General features: G+C 48.7%; 2 protein-coding genes across 2 annotated transcripts in view; one reads left to right on the forward strand and one right to left on the reverse strand.

Annotated features, from left to right (window-relative positions):
* Positions 1 to 220: 220 nt before the first annotated feature.
* Positions 221 to 7256, reverse strand: PGAM1 (phosphoglycerate mutase 1). The gene is made up of 4 exons (XM_070432586.1): positions 7047 to 7256; positions 3012 to 3286; positions 2079 to 2259; positions 221 to 1302 (listed from the first exon to the last, which is right to left on the reverse strand). The coding sequence occupies exons 1-4, from the start codon at positions 7183 to 7185 to the stop codon at positions 1133 to 1135; spliced, it is 765 nt and encodes a 254-aa protein (XP_070288687.1). The 5' UTR covers positions 7186 to 7256; the 3' UTR covers positions 221 to 1132.
* An 11342-nt stretch (positions 7257 to 18598) lies between these two features.
* Positions 18599 to 19251, forward strand: part of RRP12 (ribosomal RNA processing 12 homolog) — a 31558-nt gene continuing 30905 nt past the window's right edge. Inside the window, exon 1 of the mRNA XM_070432587.1 lies at positions 18599 to 18817. Within this exon, the coding sequence (XP_070288688.1) occupies positions 18679 to 18817 (139 nt within the window). The 5' untranslated portion in view covers positions 18599 to 18678. The remainder of the gene's footprint in view (positions 18818 to 19251) is intronic.

The following is a 19251-nucleotide window of genomic DNA, read 5'->3' on the forward strand; positions in this document are numbered from 1 at the left end:
AACAGGAATGGAGAGCTCAGCCAAGGCCTGCTCCCCCAACCCCTCCAGCCTGAGGTGGAAAACCTAGTAATACACAATTTTGAACCAGGCTGTGTCAAGTTGTGACTGGTTGTCCTTAAGCTCTTGATCTGTCATACAAGCACTTGGGTAATGAAACATTTCAAGTTGAATGTTCAAGCTGATTTCCTCAGACAAGAGAGATTACACATCACACAGAAAATATTGCACATCACTCCTTTATTATACTGATCTGAAAAAGACTTAGTAGTTATGCTCAAAATGGGCCCACGTGGCAGGGCCAAGCAATTGGAACATGATTCAGAACTCACACAGTAAAAGACACACCTGGACGTGATCAAGAGACATTTCACTGCCAAGAGACAATAATGCCAGTGCTGGGGAGGGATTCTAAAACACAGCAGGATAACTCCTACAAGTCAAGGAGCTCATCCCACCTTGGTGTGAGGAATGGCTTATTTTGTGATGGCCACATGTGGGAATAGTTCAACCGCCACTGAAAACCCCAGAAGGGTTTTGTTTTGTATTATTTTATATAGATAGGCTTTTTTGTTTTTGTAAAAGTAAATGCAATACGTAAACATTCAGGATTGATCCCGATCTTCTGGAGCCAGCTTTTCTGGGGTCAAGGAGGAAATGTTTGTTTGAATCACCAGGCATTCATCTTCCACTGGAATGACTAGAGCCCCCAGTCAGTTCACCTGACTGCAGAATAGCACAGGACTGCTCTCAGGAACACAGAGGCTCTCTTGCCTCTCATTGGTCACGCCTTAACATGGCTCCTCCTTACACCCCTACTTTCAAGCAGGTCCTTAGTAATAAACAAAACACTAGCAAAAAAACAAGAGTTATTACCTCTGGACTCTTAGATAAGAGTCTCCGTCGGCTTAGACTGAGGACCCATGCCCCAGAAGGGCCATTCTGACTGGAATGCATGAAGGGAGTGGGTGCAGGAGACAAAATGGCTAACAAAATTGGGAGCCACCAGTCCCCATCTGCAGCTACAACCTAAGATGCCTACAGATGTGGTCAGTGTGACATGTGCACAGGAGAGATGCAGAGGAATGGGATGGGAGGGAGGGTGTCCTTGGGAAAGTCGTCTGCCCGCTCGCCTTCACTTCTTGGCCTTGCCCTGGGCAGCCACAGCCTCCATGGCTTTGCGCACGGTCTCTTCATCTCCCAGGAACTGCATGGGCTTGATGGGCTTCAAGTTCTTGTCTAACTCATAGACAATGGGAATACCAGTCGGCAGGTTCAGCTCCATGATAGCCTCTTCAGAAAGACCTGGAAATACCCACCACGATTAGCCACACAAGATAGGACTCCACCATACCCCTTAGGTTCACTATTTATCCTCCAGGTGACAGAGGCTTTGATTGGAATTAAAACAAGATGCCCTTTCTGATATTTGAAATAGCAATAATAATCTGTACCATATAGATGGATCTCCTAACACATGCCCCTAATATTTACTTCTCAGTCATTGAACAGCAGGAAGAAGTATGAAAGGTGTGTACCGCAGATCTCTTTCCCAAAGTGGGGTCCAGAAGCCCACAGTAGAGCGGGACTTAAATACATCTCAAATGTCCTATGTAGTCCATCCAGCCTGCAAAAAATCAGCAGATCTGGCCTCTACGGTCTCAGGTGAAACAACTGAAGATGCAAATTGAAATTCATGTGTGAAACTGTACCAGGTTGTGATTAAGGAAAATTTTATCAGCAGTTTCAACTGGCAATCCTAGTCTAGAAGTGGGCATCTCGATCTGTAATGTGTATCTGAATCACCTGGGTGATAGATGCACTTCTGAATCAGGTCTGAAGTGGGGCCTGAGGTTTTGCATGTGTAACAGGCACCCAGGGTTCCGGCCCCCTCTGCTTCTCTAGAAGGGGCTGAGGAACAGGGAATAGGTTGTTTCCTCCAGGAACCAATCAGACTCTCTCTAAGGCCGTCAATATGTCCAGCCCTTTCCAGGTTTCCTTCATACCAAGTAACTAAATCCCCAATTAGTGTCAGTTCTCCTTTACCCCTCCTTGAGGGCCCCTCTGAAAAACGTTCATACCTTCCAGATGTTTGACAATGCCCCGAAGGCTGTTGCCATGGGCTGCAATCAGTACCCGTTTCCCCTCCTTAATCTGGGGCACTATTTCTTCATTCCAAAAGGGCAGAGCTCTGGCAATAGTGTCCTTCAGACTCTCACAGGAGGGTAGCTGATCTTCAGTGAGGTCTGCATACCTGCGATCCTAAACAAAAAAAATCCAAGCTCACCAGTTATTAGCAGTTGTATCTGTTCTGCCCATTCCTCATCCCCTAAGGGGTCAAAGTGATGGGTCTCTCCCCAGAGCACAAAATGCAGCTGAGAGCCTGCGAAAGAGGTAATTATTATCCTGCCCCTTTCTCCCCATCACCCACTACTAGGAAATCTAACAGTTCAAAGAAAATACAGAAAAGGAGAAAAAGGCTCTTCCCAATTCATTTTATCTTACAATTGTCTTAGGAAGGCCCTACACCTATAGATAGGTTTTACAAACTATGGCAGTGGAGATATAAAAAAAAGGTATAAATTGTTTTTACATAAACAACATAAACAATCAACTAAGTCTTTTAACAAGTGAAGGCCATTCCTTGGAGAAAGGGGATTACATATAATTTATGAACTGTTTTATCATAAATTACAAACTCAATAGGGACTACACCACACTAATAAAAGCTAGAGTGAGGCCCAGATGCCCTGGCCGGTGGGGCTGGGTGGTTAGAGTGTCGGCCCACCAAGAGGCGAGGGTTCTACCCAGCGTGCGGGAGACAACCAATCGATGTGTCTCTTTCACATGGCTATTGCTCTCTCTTCCCCTCTCCCTTCCACTCTCTCTCAAAATCACTGGAAAATATCCATGGATGAGGAATAACCCGCCCCCCGCCCCCCCACAAAAAGAGTGGCCCAGATTCTAATCCCCTGGTCCTAGGTTGAGTGACCCAAACCTCAGTTTGTGCATACCTTACTGATGTTGCTGTAGAAGGGATGGTCGGGCTCCATCGGCGGTGGTGGGATATCGTAAGAGCGCCTCCAGATCTTTACCTGGGCCTCGCCATGCTTGGCAGCAGTTTCTGCTTTGTTAAGACCAGTCAGACCCCCATAGTGCCGCTCATTGAGACGCCAGGTCCTCACTACAGGCAGCCACATCTGGTCAATGGCATCCAGCACAGTCCAGAGCGTTCGAATTGCTCTCTTCTGCACTGAGGTGAAGCAGATGTCAAACTCATAGCCGGCATCTAGAAATTGTAAGTTCAAAGTGGTAAGTTAATCAGGTCCACTCTGGAGTCAGAATTTTCTTACATATACGTACGGTAGTCCAAATGAAAAATATTTGGCAAATATTTCATTTTGTATACTCTAGCAGGAAAAGCAATATTCTACCTTCAGGAAGATAAAATTCGTTGACTTACGTTACAGTTGACGAAGTACCTTCCACAATTCTTTCAAGAAAAGGATCCCCAAAACTTGGAATCTCTTAATAAATAAAATTTATAGAGGGCTCACCATCTATCAGGCACTGGACTAAGTACTTAGTGTTTTATTTAGTCTTCATAACAATCCTATGAGGTTACAATCCTTAAAACCTATCCTACCAGATAAGAAAAATATAGACTAGATGAGTTAAGCAAATTATGCAGACACAGCTATTACCTGAGAGATTAAAACCCAGGCTGTGTGTGATCCCAAAATCCAACTTATAATCACATCTCTAGCTTCCTCATCTCTAAGGTTCCTGATGTTTGTATTTTAGTTAGAACTATCACTCTGACTGATAATTACTAATATATTTCAGCCCTCTCTAACCTCTGGTCTAGGGTAAGTGTGATTTTTGAACTCCCAACAATTAGGACACAGCAAGGGCTCCTAAAGGATGCTGATAAAACTTTGTTGCATGAAATTAGTATTTTCACTGTACACTATGGAAATCATATCACAACCTCTTCGTCCACGGTTCCTTTCTTCCATATCAGTGTCAGCCTACTCCTGAGTATCCTGAGAAATATACATACCTAGGTCATCTGTTAAACCAAGGTTAGGAGATACCATCCACGGGAGAGAGCAAATGCTGCGCACGGCCTGACTCAGGTACACACAAATCTCTCCTCCACACAGTAGTTACTGAGGAGAGGCAGTCAAGAGTTATGTTGGCCCAACAAGTAGGTTACAATGATTAACCTTACTTCATGTTTCATGGAATATTATCCTCCCTCCACTGTAAGGGGGAATGTGGCCCTTTCCTTATTATGTAGTAGCTCAGGGAAACGGTCCTCTTTTCCTCCGTGAGGCTACAAGACCCTCTTTGAAATTCACACTTTCCTGAATACTGCCTCATTTCCTAAATGTTGCCAACAGTCATTAACGAAATGTGAAGCGAATTTTCCTGCCAGTCACTCAACTGAGAAGGAGGCCAATGACAACTATACTGATGGGGGAAGAGAGGCTTAGTCACTAGGAAACCACCATCGCCCACAAGGGAGTAGGGCACAGAGCTCATCACTGAGCCTCAGAACAAATCCCAGTAGGCTCAGTTACCATCTCCTCCTAACCTTAAGGGAAGGGAAGGCGCCCCCCAAAACAGCTGAGTCAGTAGGAAGCAACTACCCATAGTGCAAGCCTCCCATCTGAAAACCTACTGGTTATTTCATTATTTCACTGCAATTATTTTCAAGGGCAATGGAATACACAAATGGGGTACACACATGGGTCCCCAAGGAGAAAAGCATTTCCCCTTAGGACTCAATAGACTTCCTAAAGCTTATTCCTTTATCTTGCCCATCAAGCAAAAGCATAGTCGAGGACACTCTCAGGGATGGATTTGCCGGGGTGGTGTGGGGTGGTGTGGGGTGGGGTGAAGTGAGGTGTGGTGTGTGGTGTGGTGGGGTGGGGTGAGGTGGGGTGGGGGGTGTGGTGTGGTGTGGGGTGGGGTGGGGTGAAGTGAGGTGTGGTGTGTGGTGTGGTGGGGTGGGGTGAGGTGGGGTGGGGGGTGTGGTGTGGTGTGGGGTGGGGTGGGGTGAAGTGAGGTGTGGTGTGGTGGGGTGGGGTGGGGTGGGGTGAGGTGGGGTGGGGTAGGGTGTGGGGTGGGGTGTGGTAGGGTGTGGTGTGGTGGGGTGGGGTGGGGTGTGTGGACTCCATCCTCCCCCAGGAGTAAGACTGCGTGGGGCAACCCAGTTCTCACTAGCTACCTCCTGAAATCAGATTCGTCTATAAACCCTGCTATCACTTAAAGGCCTGGTAAATTTAATGTGTTTATTCTAGGTCTTTTGTATTATTAGATAATCAGTAATGGTCTTTATCATTCAAAGTTTCCGCTTTTAGTCTTTCATTTATTAATATAATAATCTGTGATGCCCGTAATAGGTATTAAGATTTTAAATGGGCCAAACCGGTTTGGCTCGGTGGATAGAGCGTCGGCCTGCGGACTCAAGGGCCCCAGGTTCGATTCTGGTCAAGGGCATGTACCTTGGTTGCGGGCACATCCCCAGTGGGAAGTGTGCAGGAGGCAGCTGATCGATGTTTCTCTCTCATCGATGTTTCTAGCTCTCTATCCCTCTCCCTTCTTCTCTGTAAAAAATCAATAAGATTTTAAATGGGACTTTTTAAAACTAATGCTACCAACATTTACTTAAAAACTGAAATAGGCTCTGTTATTTTAAGAGAGATTACAAATTCAACCTTTTGACGAGTCTGCCTTCGCACCCCCCACCCACAGCCAGGCCCGCTCCGTACCACAATGTCTGTCCTGGGCTAATCAGCAAACCACCACAGACCCAGACAGTTCTTTCTGGCGGCTGCAGGGGAGAAAATGGCCTGCTTTGCCAGCACTTTCCCTTTCCCCGCCCCCCTGCACAGTATGAGACCATCCCCAAGTATCCTGCAGCAAGACTGCATTTCCCAGACTTTCCAAACCTTTGCTCTATTTCCAAAGGATCTACAGTGAAGGCAAGAAGCTAGAGAGGGCAACCTGGGGCCAAACACCTGTCCCACATCAACCAGGCATCAGTGACCTGGTTTCTTTGTCCAGGAGTTAGAAGGGAGCAAGGCCAGACCTAGCCAAGCACCTCCTCAGTCCAAAGATTCTTTGGCTGCTGGCACAGGGAATGCTCCCTCACCAGCATTCCAAAATCACAGCCCTGCCTGCCACAGGGGCAACCCTGCTAGGCAAGCTTATCTCACCGCCACATCCACCTTTGCCCCGCGTCCTTGGCCAGCAGCCTACCAGCTCCTCACACCTTCCCCTTACTCAACCCAGAACTTAAGCCAATGCACTGGACTAAGAAGATATGACCTTGGACAAGTCATCTTTCCAGTCCTCACTATCCCAACTCTAAGAGGGCCAGGAAAGGATGGGAAGGAGGAGTAGAACCTCTGTGTATTTTACGGGGCTGTGGAGAGAATCAACTCAACTCATTCATTCATTCATTCGCTCAATTACATTTGCGGATGCATTTGTGTACAGCATTTGTAGAACGCCGCTGAGCAGCTAAGGCCTACACAAGAAAGGGGTTTCTTGGTGAACTGATGCCTGCTGGACTCCCCCCACCCGCCGCCCCAGCAAAGCGTCACTCCTCCCACAGCGGGAGATAAGCGTGTGCCTGTGGCTTCCCTAGGCTCTGCAGCAGCCTCTAGAGGAGGCTTGGTTACGGATGCTGGGAGACACCGGGCATCCAATGTAACAACCCGTCCGGGAGTTACTAAATGCTCAGACTAGAAAGGAGAATTTCGCAAGGCGATGTCGCGGAGAGCACCGCCGGCTGCCGGGTGGCCGCCCCGGTCCACTTCCTGGCACGAGGCCCCCAGGCTCTCCTGGGTGACCTTGAGCAAGTCGACTCCCCACCCTGGGCCCATTTTCTCAACTGCAAAACACACTGCTGGAGAGATGGAGCCCAGGGTCTCGGCCCGCTCCGGGAGGGCGCGGGGACGAGCCAGGCGGCCCTGATGGAGCGGTGCACGCCCGGGCCTTCGCACCCCCCACCCACAGCCGGGCCCGCTCCGCACCTCGCAGCGCCTGCCCGCCGCGCTTCGCCTCCTCGTGCCCAGCCGGGCTCAGGTCCGCGTCGTACCAGCCGCTGAAGCGGTTCTCGAGGTTCCACGCGCTCTCGCCGTGCCGGATCAGCACCAGCTTGTAGGCAGCCATGGTGGCGGTTCCGAGTGCGGAGCAGACTGAGGCTCGCTGAGATTCCGGAGTGGCGGGCCGGCCCCAGCCCCCGCCCCCGCCCGCGCCTGCGCACTCGCGCCCTAAAGCTTTCCACTCGCTGGGAACCACCGTCCTCCTGCCGGGCGTGCGCATGCGTCCCACGCCGGCGCCGCGGCCCCGCGGGGAGGGGGTGAACCGTGGCGCGCTAGGGCGCATGCGGACCCCGCCGACCGCCCCGCGGCCGCCGCGCCAGTCACGGAGCGCACGTAAGCGCCCGCCCGGGACGGCGGGACCTGTGGGCGGCCCTGGGGCGTGGCTGCGGGCCGGAGTGTGGGAAACACACCCTGCCCTCCCAGTAGAGCGATCATTCATTCATAAGCCTTTCGTTGTCGTAAAATGGCTCTTAACGTTTGAATCGCACTTAGCTCCGCCACACGCAGATTTTGAATCATACACGAATCTTCACGCTTTCAGTTCATTTGCTCTGCATCTTTGGGCAGTTCGTGTACCCTCGCCCAGCCTCATCTGTAAATGGGCATCATAAACGCTTAGCTCGTGCCTACCTGGAAGATGCTCGGTAAATAGTTGTATTGCTGTCATTTCCGTGGACACTGGTCTATTTTGCACCTGAGGAAACTGGCTCTGACTGCAGGTTCCAAAGCCATGCTCTTTTTTAAAAATAATTTATTTTATTTTATTTTTTTATTGATTTGAGAGAGAGAGGGAGAGGGACAGAGGTGGAAACATCAATGATGAGAGAGAATCATTGATTGGCTGCCTCCTGCACGCCCCCTATTGAGGATGGAACCCCGGCGCGTGCCCTGACCTGGATTTGAGCTGGGGACCCTATGCTCTATCCGCTGAGCCAAACCCACGGCTAAAGCCATGCTCTTTTGAATCAGAGCTGTTTATCCCACACTTTCTAGTTTCTCACAGCCTTTAAACCCCCTGGACCTCCAACGGAGAAGCAAATAAACCCTCATGCCCTTCCCAACATTCCGGAAAGTGGAGTCTCTGTCTGTTCCTCCCCTACACCCAATAAGCAGGTTAAATATGTGCTTTTCTGGACAGCTCTGTGCTGCCCATGCCAGACTGAAATTGTGCTTTATTTTGACAGAGTCTAGAAAAGGTTTTAACACATATTTATGAAGCAAATACTATGTGCCAGGCAGTGTTATAAGTGCTTTACAAACCTTAACTCATTTGCTCTTCATATCCTCATAAGGATCCTATGAAGCAGGTTTTCCCATTACTGATGAGGAAAGTGAGAGATGAGGTCATTTGTCCAAGGTTACAGGAACCAGGATTCAAGCCCAGGCTGGCTGGCTCCCAAATCCAAGCACACATAAGACTGGCTTGTAGATAAATCATCATAATAGCCACTGTTTATTTAGTGTGTCAAGTTTTTACTGTATTATCTCAACCCTCCAGCAATGTGTACAACGTAGGGACTGTTATAGCTCCATTCCACAGATAAGGAAACTGGGATCCAGAGTAATAATTTGTCCAAAGTCACATCTCAGAAGTGGACAAGAAACCAGGATTCAAGCCCAAGCAGTCCAATTGCCTAGTATGTACTCTAACCACAATGCTCCACTGCTTCTATCCTCTGCAGCGGGGAGAAGATGGAATTCAGTGACTGGGATGAATCCTGCACGAAAAGCTGTACCTGGGGCTCACAAAAATCCCAGGGCTGCAAAGTAAGAACCGTGTGGAAGGACTCCAGGTGTGACTTCCTCTTAGGAAGTTCTCCCTCTGGTCATTCCTGCTGCTTGGTCATCCCAACCCTGATGCCCAGGCTCTCCAAGGAAGAGCTTAACATTGGCTTTTCAGACTACACTTTTTATCCCTCTGCCTTGGCCCTACTGTATCCTCCCAGTCTAACTCCTACCATGTTCCTTTCTCCTCGCCCTGCTCTCTGCTTCTATTCAAGATTTCTATGATTATGTCTAGCCAGGACCTCACATTTCTACAATGAGTAGAAAGTGTGAGAAGGGGAAATCTGAGTTCAAATACATCTCTGTTTCTGCTTAACTGTGGGGCCTAAGATGAGTGGCTTAACGTCTCATGCTCAGTTTCCCCATCTGTAAACTGGGTCAATAATCTACACTAATAAAAGAGAAACATGGTAATTAGCGTACGACCACTACCCTTCCCATTGGCTAATCAGCATATCCTTATGCAAATTAACTGTCAGCCAAGATGGCGGCCGGCAGCCAGGCAGCTGGAAGCGAACATGAGGCTTGCTTGCTCCAGTGACTGCAGACTCCAATGTTCCCCGCCTGACTTGCCGGCCTCTGAGCTACAACTCTAAGCAACTATGTACTATGTTGCAAATAAGAAGCTGAAACCAGCTTTCAGCCAGCTGGGATCTCAGAGCTGAAGTTATACATTGTTTCGATTATAGAACGGCAAACAAACCAGATACGAAGCCTCAGAGCTAGAGCCAGAGCTAAAGCTGGCCCAGAATAAAATAAAAAAAGAGAAAAAAAAGGAGCGGTTGGGAGCTTCAGTCAACAACCGCCAGCCTGAAAGCAGCCCTCAGCCCCTCACCCAGACTGGCCAGGCACCCCAGTGGGGACCCCCACCCTGAAGGGTGTGTGACCAGCTGCAAACAGCCCTCAGCCCCTCACCCAGGCTGGCCAGGCACCCCAGTGGGGACCCCCACCCTGATCCAGGACACCCTTCAGGGCAAACCAGCTGGCCCCCAGGCCTCTATCCTATATAGTAAAGGGGTAATATGCCTCCCAGCACCGGGATCAGCGTGACAGGGGGCAGCGCCCAAACCCCCTGATCGCCCTGCAGCTCTGTGTGTGACAGGGGGCGGGGCCACAACCTCCCTATCCACCCTGCTCTGTTCATGACAGGGGAAGGCGCCCCAACCCCCTGATGGGCCCTGCTCTGTGTGTGACAGGGTGCGGCGCCCCAACCCCGCCCCCCCCCACGGGCCCTGCTCTGTGTGTGATGGGGTAGAGCCATAACCTCCCCATAGGCCCTGCCCTGAGTGTGACAGTGGCGGCGCCCCAACCCCCTGATTGGCCCTGCTCTGTGGGTGATAGAGGGCGGTTCTCCAACCCCCTGATCCGCTCTGCTCTGTGTGTGACAGGGGGCGGTGCCCTAACTCCCCTATCAGCCCTAATCTGTGTGTGACAGGGGGGAGCTCCCCAACCCCCTGATGGGCCCTGCTCTGTGTGTGATAGGGGGGAGCTCCTCAACCCCCTGATCGGCCCTGCTCTGTGCGTGACAGGGGGCAGTGCCCCAACCCCCTGATTGGCCCCACCCTGAGCGTGACTGAGGGTGTCATTGCAACCTCCTGATCCACCCTGCTCTGTGCATAACAGGGGGCAGCGCCCCAACTCCCCAATCAGACCTGCTCTGAGCCCGACCAGGGGCTGCACCTAGGGATTGGGCCTGCCCTCTGCCACCCAGGAGCAGGCCTAAGCCAGCAGGTTGTTATCTCCTGAGGGGTCCCAAACTGCAAGAGGGCACAGGCCGGGCTGAGGGACCCACCCCCCCCACCCCCGTGCACAAATTTTTGTGCACCGGGCCTCTAGTCCTATATAATAAAAGCCTAATATGCTAAGTGTCCAGTCATCTGGTTGGCTGTTCAACCAATCAAAGCATAATATGCTAATGATATGCTAAAACTGCTCAACCACTCCCTATGATGTGCACTGACCACCAGGGGGCAGACACTCCGACTGGTAGGTTAGATAGCTGCTGGGATCTGGCCAATACGGACTGAGCAAGATGGGCCGGACATGCCCTGGAGCCCTCCTGCAGTCCCTCCCTGGCTAGCCAACCTCCCTCATCCCTCCCCAGTCTCAATAGTGCATTGGCGGGGTCCCTCAGCCTGGCCTGCGCCTTCTCACAACCCAGGACCCCTCAAGGGATGTTGGAGAGTAGGTTTTGATCCGATCCCGCAGGCCAGGCCGAGGGACCCCACTGGTGCACAAATTTGTGCACTGGGCCTCTAGTCATATTTATATGATTATGTTGTGAGAAATAAAAGAGATGATGTATGGGAAGCACTTAGCTCTGTACCTGGTAAATAGCCATAAATAACAACAAATATATTATTTTTTAAAATATATTTTATTGATTTTTTACAGAGAAGAAGGGAGAGGGATAGAGAGTTAGAAACATCGATGAGAGAGAAACATCGATCAGCCACCTCCTGCACACCTCCTACTGGGGATGTGCCCGCAACCAAGGTACATGCCCTTGACCGGAATCGAACCTGGGACCCTTCAGTCCGCAGGCCAATGCTCTATCCACTGAGCCAAACTGGTTAGGGCAACAAATATATTATTAACATATTAATAATAAACATTATTAGCAGTGTGAGCAAGGAGGCAAAAAAAAAAAAAAAAAAAGATTTAATGAAGGGCACCATTTCAAAGGATGTGAGTCTGGAGGTCCATGGACAGACTTCCCTTCCAGAAGGATGCCTGGCAGAGGAGGGCTTGCTCAATGGGGTTGGAACTGAGATAAGTAGGATACGTTGGGCAGGAGGCCAGGGGCAACTGTGCCAGCAACCCTGAGAAGGAGCTCAGGAATCCCTCTGCCTCCTGAAGGAGTCTCTCATCTCCTTGGAATCTGAGGAACTCTGGTAATTTTACAAACCTCACAGGGTATCTACTTTGATCGTCAGAGTTTTTAATGCATGCATCAGATCTACTCAAATAGAAATTCCTTGAGGATGGGCACATGCATTGAGCATGATGCCTTTCCCTTGATAGATTCCCTCAGGATCCCTGAGTGTCTGACCTGGAAGAGACCTTGAAAATCCTCAACTGCAAGCCCCCACCTCCTGGCACCCCCAGTTCTCATGTAACAGATGAGGAAAGTGAGGTGAACCTTTCAGAAGAGCAGGAGATAAACAGGGACCATGGTCATCAGTAAGAAGTTAGAGATGACCAAAGATAAGGGCCCCCAAGTTGGGGCTTGCTGTGTCAGGAAGAGAGAGGCAGGAGCCGACGGGAGGGGGTGGGGTGGAGATGAGAAGGACCGTTGTGAGGACCATCAAGGCTTTGCAGATGGAAGCCATGATTCCTGGGCAGAGATGGGGATCCATTCAACATCTATTGCAGCATCAGAAATCTGGGAAGAGCCCTAGCTGGTTTGGCTCGGTAGATAGAGCATCAGCCTGCGGACTGAAGGGTCCCGTGTTCGATTCCGGTCAAGGGCACATGCCCAGGTTGCAGGCTTGATCTCCAGTAGGGGGTGTGCAGAAGGCAGCCAATCAATGATTCTTTCTCATCATTGATGTTTCTATCTCTCTCTCCCTCTGCCTTCCTCTCTGAAATAAATAAAAATATATTTAAAAAATAAAGAAATCTGGGAAGAAGCTTAGAGCCTATCAAGCCAAGGTGAGTTCTCAAATGTCAGTAAGGGTGAGGATAAACCAGTGTGTTTTGCCTGCCACTACATTTTTTCTTTAATTTTAACTGTTATCTCTACTGAACACAAGGCACACAGACATTTGTCAGGCTGATTCCTGGGTTGAGTCTGGGTGCATTCACGTATTCTGAGAACAAAGTAAGTGCAAGGGGCTCAGATCACAGAATAGCCTGAGACTCCTAACTAGGTCACTGCCCTTCAGGGAGCAACTACGGCTAATACATCCCCTTCCTGCAGGAAGTGTGAGCCTGGGCATCTGTGCTCCAGAATCTTCTTAGCTGTCAGCTCCTGGGTCAGAGGTACTCATCTATGACAGAGCCTTCATCTCTGCCAAGGGCCTCCAGACAGCCTCTAAACCCTTAAGGCAGATAGCTTCCCTTCTAGCTTTAATTCCTCAGGCCTCAGGGAAATTCTCAGGATTCTAACAGCTTTCTTTAAAATATTTTAAAATTAATTTTAGAGAGAGAAAAGGAGAGACAAAAAAAAAAAGAGAGAGAGAGTGAGAGAGAGACATCAATTTGTTGTTTCACTTATTTATGCATTCATTGGCTGCTTTTTGTAGGTGCCCTGATCGGGAATCAACCAACAACCTTGGTCTATGGGGACAATGCTACACAACTGAGCTGCCTGGCCAGGGCCAGGTCCCTAAGGGCTTTCAAACAGCCAGCTTATTGTTTAAGCCATGACAAAAAGCTCAGATTAGGATAATCAGAGGTCACAGCATATTATCCTCCACTATCCCTTAAAACAATAAAGGCCTCTTTGAGCCTTCCCTTCCCATTTATTTTTGCCACAGAAGAGTAGCTCCCTGATCAAGTACCAATCATGGAGTGAAAGACCCCCCATGAGGTGACACTGAGCACGGAAGGCACACAGCATGGAGAGTGAAGCAGAAAAGCAGAGGAAGCCCAGGATCCCGAAGTCTCTGTGGAGCCACCACGCCAGCCTGCACTTCCCACCTGCCTCCCTATTTCCTGGATATGAAAGAATTAACCCTGGGTGTTTAAGCCACTGTAGCCAGGAGTCTGTTACGGCAGCTGAAGATGATTCCCTACCAACACAGAAGTCCTGACCAGAATGAGGGGCAGGGGCTTGAAGTGGTTAGTGAAGAAAGGTTTAATTTGGGGGAAAGAATGCATTTTCAGGCATCAGGATGCCAGGTTAGAGTGGAGATCACGGTGTTTCTCTTCACGCAGACTCCCTTCTGTCAGGTGGGGAAAGGCGGGCTCCCCTTGGGGACAGTCTCTACCTTTGTCTGCCGTTCTCAGATTCCAGTCTTTTTCATGCTGGGAAGGAAACACACACACACACACACACACACGCACGCACGCGCGCGCGCTTCCTCTTTAGCACATTAGGCCATTTGCTCCTTCCCTCAGACTTACTCTAGGAAGCCAGCTCTTTTGCTAAAAGCTCTTCTTTGACCAAATCAAATGTTAGTGCCCCAGAAGCTGAGGGCCACTCGGTCTTCTGCAGCAGTGATGTGCCATGCATGTGGCTAAGCATTCTGCACACAATATTTCATTAAAAAATTTTTTTAACTGATTTCAGAAAGGAAGGAAGAGGGAGAGAGAGAGATAGAAACATCAATGATGAGAGACAATCATTGATCTGCTGCCTCCTGCACCCCGGCATGTGTCCTGACAGGGAATCAAACCAGGACTCCTGGTTCATAAGTCAATGCTCAACCACTGAGCCACCCCGGCCACGCACACAATATTTCGTTTTAGACTCAGAACAGCAACCTCATTTTTTTTTTAATTTTTAAAAATTGATTTCAGAGAGGAAGGGCGAGGGGGAGAGAGACGGAAACATCAACGATGAGAAATAATCATTGGGGATCCTCTACTGGGGATCAAGCCTGCAACCCAGACATGTGCCCTTGACTGGAATGGAACCTGAAACCTTCAGTCCACAGACCAACGCTCTATCCACTGAGCCAAACCAGCTAGGGCAGCAATCCCATTTTTAGATGAGACTGTGGCTCAGAAAGTTCAGCCACCTGCCTGTCACACCTAGGATGTGTGGGCTTTAGCACAGCTGTGGAAGGAAATGCTCTGGAGCAGCTGCACTTCCATCGCCTTGGTCATGATGGGCTGCCCAGGGTGATAAAGGCCTCTCCCTCCCCCAGAGCTTGGCACCCAGACCATCCACTTCCTCTTTGGGGCAAGAGGCTAGGCCTCAACTTCCCTTTCCTCCTGCCCCGTGTCATCACAGATTACAGCCCCACTGACCTAAAAATGGCCTTCCTGCTCCCCTTGGGCTCAGTGCTTTGGGTGCAGAACCCCTGTTCCCTCCACATGAGCCTCACAGATGGTTCTGAGAGCAATGCTACAGAAGGGGCTCCTGGGCTTAGAGTTGGATCTCGTGGCTTCTGCCCATTGACCGACTGAGCGATCTTTGGGGTATCACTGAACCCCATGTTTCCCCATCTGTGAAATGAGGACATTCACTCTGCCCTCCTCGCTTAGATAACAAATGAGAAAGTGTTCTGGATCCCAAATAGAGTTTTTTGGATAAAAATAATTAGTACCCACTTACTGTCGACTCACTATGTGCAGAGCAGTGTGCTAATAAACACTTTATAATTACAGGTATTATCTTGTCTAGTTCTCATAAACCCTATGGATAGGCTTCTTATCTCCACTTTACAAGTGAGGAAAACTGAGGCTCAGAGAGGAATGTGACTTGCTCCAAGTCACACAGCAAGTGGTAGTCCTTGGATTCTAACCCAGAGGGTATAACCAGGGGACCCATTCTACAGATGTGAGTGGTCCTCATTCACTATCTGCAGTGTGGCTAATCATGGCAATGGCCAATGCTTCCGAGTGGAAGATGTTGCTAGAATTCAGGGTTGGGGAGGTTGGTTCTTTACCAAAAAAGTGAACCCTGGGGTGCAGGGTTGGGAGAGTCTCTGTTCATCTGTTCTCTCACCACATGCTACCTGGAGGAGGCTCTGAGCGGTTATCTCGGGATGGAGGCCCAGCAGACGGCCAGTAGTCCGCCAATGCCCATTCCAGATCAGTGGTTCCTCCAGAGGCTCTATCCAGTGTGATGCAGACTCATTTGGAAGCCAGCAGGTGTCTCTGCCTAGAGAAAGGATGGGAAGGCTGTCATGACCATGGGCCTCTTCATCTCCCCATCTGATTTGCAAAATCCCAGCCTGCCTGGTTGGTATTGCTGCCTCTTTGTAGGGTTTACCCTTAACTAGTTGTTTTTATTTTATTTATTTATTAATATATTTTTATTGATTTCAGAGAGGAAGGGGGAGGGAGAGAGAGATAGAAAGAAACATCAATGATAAGAGACAAAGAAACATCATTGATCAGCTGCCTCCTGCATGCCCTCTATGGGGGATCGAGCCCACAACCTGGGCATGTGCCCTGGACTGGAATCGAACCCAGGACTTTTCAGTCTGAAGGCCAACGCTCTATCCACTGAGCCAAACCAGCTAGGACCAGAAATTTATTTCTTACAGTTCTGGCAACTGGAAGTCTGAGATCAGGGTGCCAGCATGGCTGGGTAAGAACCTGCTTTCTATTTCATAGCCATTGCCTTGCTCACCATGTCTTCACATGGTGGAAGGGGCTGGGGATCCCTCTGGACTTTCTATTATAAGACACCAATTCCATTCATGAGGGATCCATCCTCAAGACTTTTAAGTACCTCCCAAAGATCCTACCTTCTAATACTATTATTTTTGGGAGTTAGGATTTCGACGTATGAATTTTGGGGGAACACAAACATTTAGATCACAGTGTTATTGGTGGAAGTAGAGTTCTTAGGGTGCTGTGGGGGAAAAGAATTTCCCAAGACCCCCACAGGAGTATGGGGTATCATGGGTTTTGTGGAAAGCTCTATTGATGATGTAAGATTAAGGGAGTTTCTTTCCAAGGTCTCATCTCCATCAGTCCTGCCATGGAAAAAGTCCATCTTTTCTTTAGCAGGGCCAGAATTAAGGCCATTGCCTAGACTCTCAGCTGCATATTAAAGCACAGTCCAGTCCAGCATCTGGTTAGCTTAGCTTGTGTTCCCAGCTGCCATTCATTGCAAGTGAAAGAAGCTGGATGCAAAAACTTTGTTGACTTCTGGTTCATTTAGAACAGCGATTTTCAACCTTTTTTTATCTCATGGGACACATAAACTAATCACTAAAATTCTGCAGCACACCAAAAATGCTCTATTTTTTGCCCATAGGACAAAAAAAATAGGTATAATTTTGATTCATTCACAGGGACAGTTATTGTTGCATTGGCTGTTGTCATTTTTTTAATTTGACAACCTAAGGGAAAAGAGGTCAGTGCCTCTGGCTAGTCGTGTATTGCATGTTTTTTAAATTCTTGCAGTACACACCAGTGTGCCATGGCACACTGGCTGAAAATCACTGATTCAGATTGACTTTCAAAGTGTCTTATTAATAGGAGCTAAAAAAAATTGTAAAATGACTGTTTAAAGCCTAATCAGTCAAAACCCACCAGGATCAAGTCTTAGTCTGACAAAATCAGATTTTTTTTTATTTTAAGTGAGGGAGGGAATTCCTCACAAAAGAGGGGAGGGTAGCATCTTTTGTAAGGTTTGGGTTCTGGCTAAAAGATTTTGGGGAGGATTGCAGGGAATTGAGAATGAATTCTGGATTGGTTGCTGGTTCTGAAGTGGAATTAGAAGAGGAAATTAACAAGCATGGATTGAGTGCTGTTCATCTGGCAAGGACAGCTTAGCCCAAGCATGTCAAACTCGCGGCCCTCGGGCTACATGTAGCCCACAACATATATTTCTGCAGCCCAGCCAATATAACAGTATGTAAGAAACGTTTTAATAAAAAATTTGTAACTTAATTTTTACAATATCCTGTTATACATAATTATTAATAACAAACTACAACGTTCGTTAATGACTGGTTACTATAATCGTGTTGCATTCATTTCCCTTATGCACCTTACGTGCAGGTGCACCATTTCTCTCCACTAATACTAGCAGCGAATATTTTAGCAGCCGATGACCACGTCATTAGTCTTGGACTGACTTGTTTGGTGTGCGCAACAGGAAATATTTCGCTTTCAGAGAACAAGAAAAGTAAGTTTATTTGTGTTACGCTTATTAATTTGTGCAGTTATTCAGTGTCTGGTAAGTTAATGTTCAAGAACAAATATTAATTTTTATTAAAATCTTCTATTATTTTATGTTAACAATTACTGTTATTTCTGCCCTTTGTATTCAGCATGTCTCTCATCGAAATAAACCTACATTTCTATCAAAATTGAAGCTTTCGTTTTTTTGCAGCCCACATAAATTTAAACCTTGTTTATTTGGCCCGTGTTAGCCTTTGAGTTTGACATGCTTGGTTGGCTTAGCCATTGGGTATCGCCAGTAATAAATGAAAATAGGTAAGCAGGTTTAGAGCATCACTCACAGTTTTCTTCTCTTTTCAGCCAAACTGATTTTTTACTCTTTCAGGTTTGGCCAGGTTTTGACTCTTTCAAATAATGTTTCTATGCTTAACTTTTGAAATTAGGTTTTAAAAAATATAAATGTAAGTTGGGTTTTTTTTAACCTGCAAAGGAATTCCAGTTTTATTTTATTTTTAATATATTTTTTAATTGATTTTTTACAGAGAGGAAGGGAGAGAGATAGAGAGTCAGAAACATCAATGAGAGAGAAACATCCATCAGCTGCCTCCTGCACATCCCCCACTGGGGACGTGCTCGCAACCAAGGTACATGCCCTTGACCGGAATCGAACTTGGGACCCTTCAGTCCGCAGGCCGACGCTCTATCCACTGAGCCAAACCGGTTTCGGCTAGGAATTCCAGTTTTATATGGCTCACCCCTGTGGCCAAGAACCGTGGCCCTGGCGTAGGAGTGGAGGGGATTCCTTAGCAACACAACTTCTTCCTGAGCGACAAATCTCCGAGGCCCTCCGCTGAATCCAGAGTCTGGAACGTAGAACCGGATGTTGACTGTTTTGCTATGGTAACGGCCGCACATCCGGAAGTGGCGCCAGAGGAAGAGGAAGCGGAGCGGGCTGAGAACCCATGTGGGTTCTCCGCGTGTTGCCGCGTCCCTGGCAGCCGGTCCTTTAAACTTAGTCGACATGGGTCGTTCCGGGAAGCTGCCCTCCGGAGTCTCGGCCAAGTTGAAACGCTGGAAGAAAGGCCATAGCAGCGATAGCAACCCCGCCATCTGCCGCCACCGCCAGGCCGCCCGCAGCCGTTTCTTCAGCCGGCCCTCAGGTAGCGGAGTCTGGCCGCGGGCGCGCCGGGGGGTTCTGGACGGGCCTGAGGCCGGGTGGGTCTGGCCCCTCCGGCCCAGGCATTGGTCCTGTCATGGACTGTCAGGCCTGGAGCCGGCTGTACAGGCCTATTTAACAGCTGCGTAAACTGAGTCCACAGCAGGGAAATGACTTGTCTAAGGGTGTCGGAGTTGGCACTCGTGGCTATAATTAATCTGGTGGCTCTTTTCAAAGCGTTTTCACCTTCATTTATGTTCCATGCCTCTGAGTGCAGCCCCCAGCCGGTTCCCACCGGCGCTTCTGCCATCAGGACAGAGAAGCAGAAACTTTCACCAGGAGGGTTCCCTTTTTGGCTTTTCTAAGTTCTAGGCGTACAGTGGGCTGATGAGAAAGACCGCGTTCAGAATTCAGCCTCTCGGGTTGGGTTGGGTTGGG

Source organism: Myotis yumanensis, unplaced genomic scaffold (assembly GCF_028538775.1).
Source record: "Myotis yumanensis isolate MYYU_CA2020_CCGP unplaced genomic scaffold, mMyoYum1.0.hap1 SCAF_13, whole genome shotgun sequence".
Taxonomy (NCBI): Eukaryota; Metazoa; Chordata; class Mammalia; order Chiroptera; family Vespertilionidae; genus Myotis; species Myotis yumanensis.

Bases quoted from the DNA above. Each gene is read 5' to 3' on its own strand.
- PGAM1 (XM_070432586.1), bottom strand. From the start codon at position 7,185: ATGGCTGCCTACAAGCTGGTGCTGATCCGGCACGGCGAGAGCGCGTGG. The intron at 3,287-7,046 runs GTGCGGAGCGGG...TACAATTTCTAG, and splicing joins CGGCGGGCAGGCGCTGCGAG to ATGCCGGCTATGAGTTTGAC. The intron at 1,303-2,078 runs GTATGAACGTTT...GGGTATTTCCAG, and splicing joins CATTGTCAAACATCTGGAAG to GTCTTTCTGAAGAGGCTATC.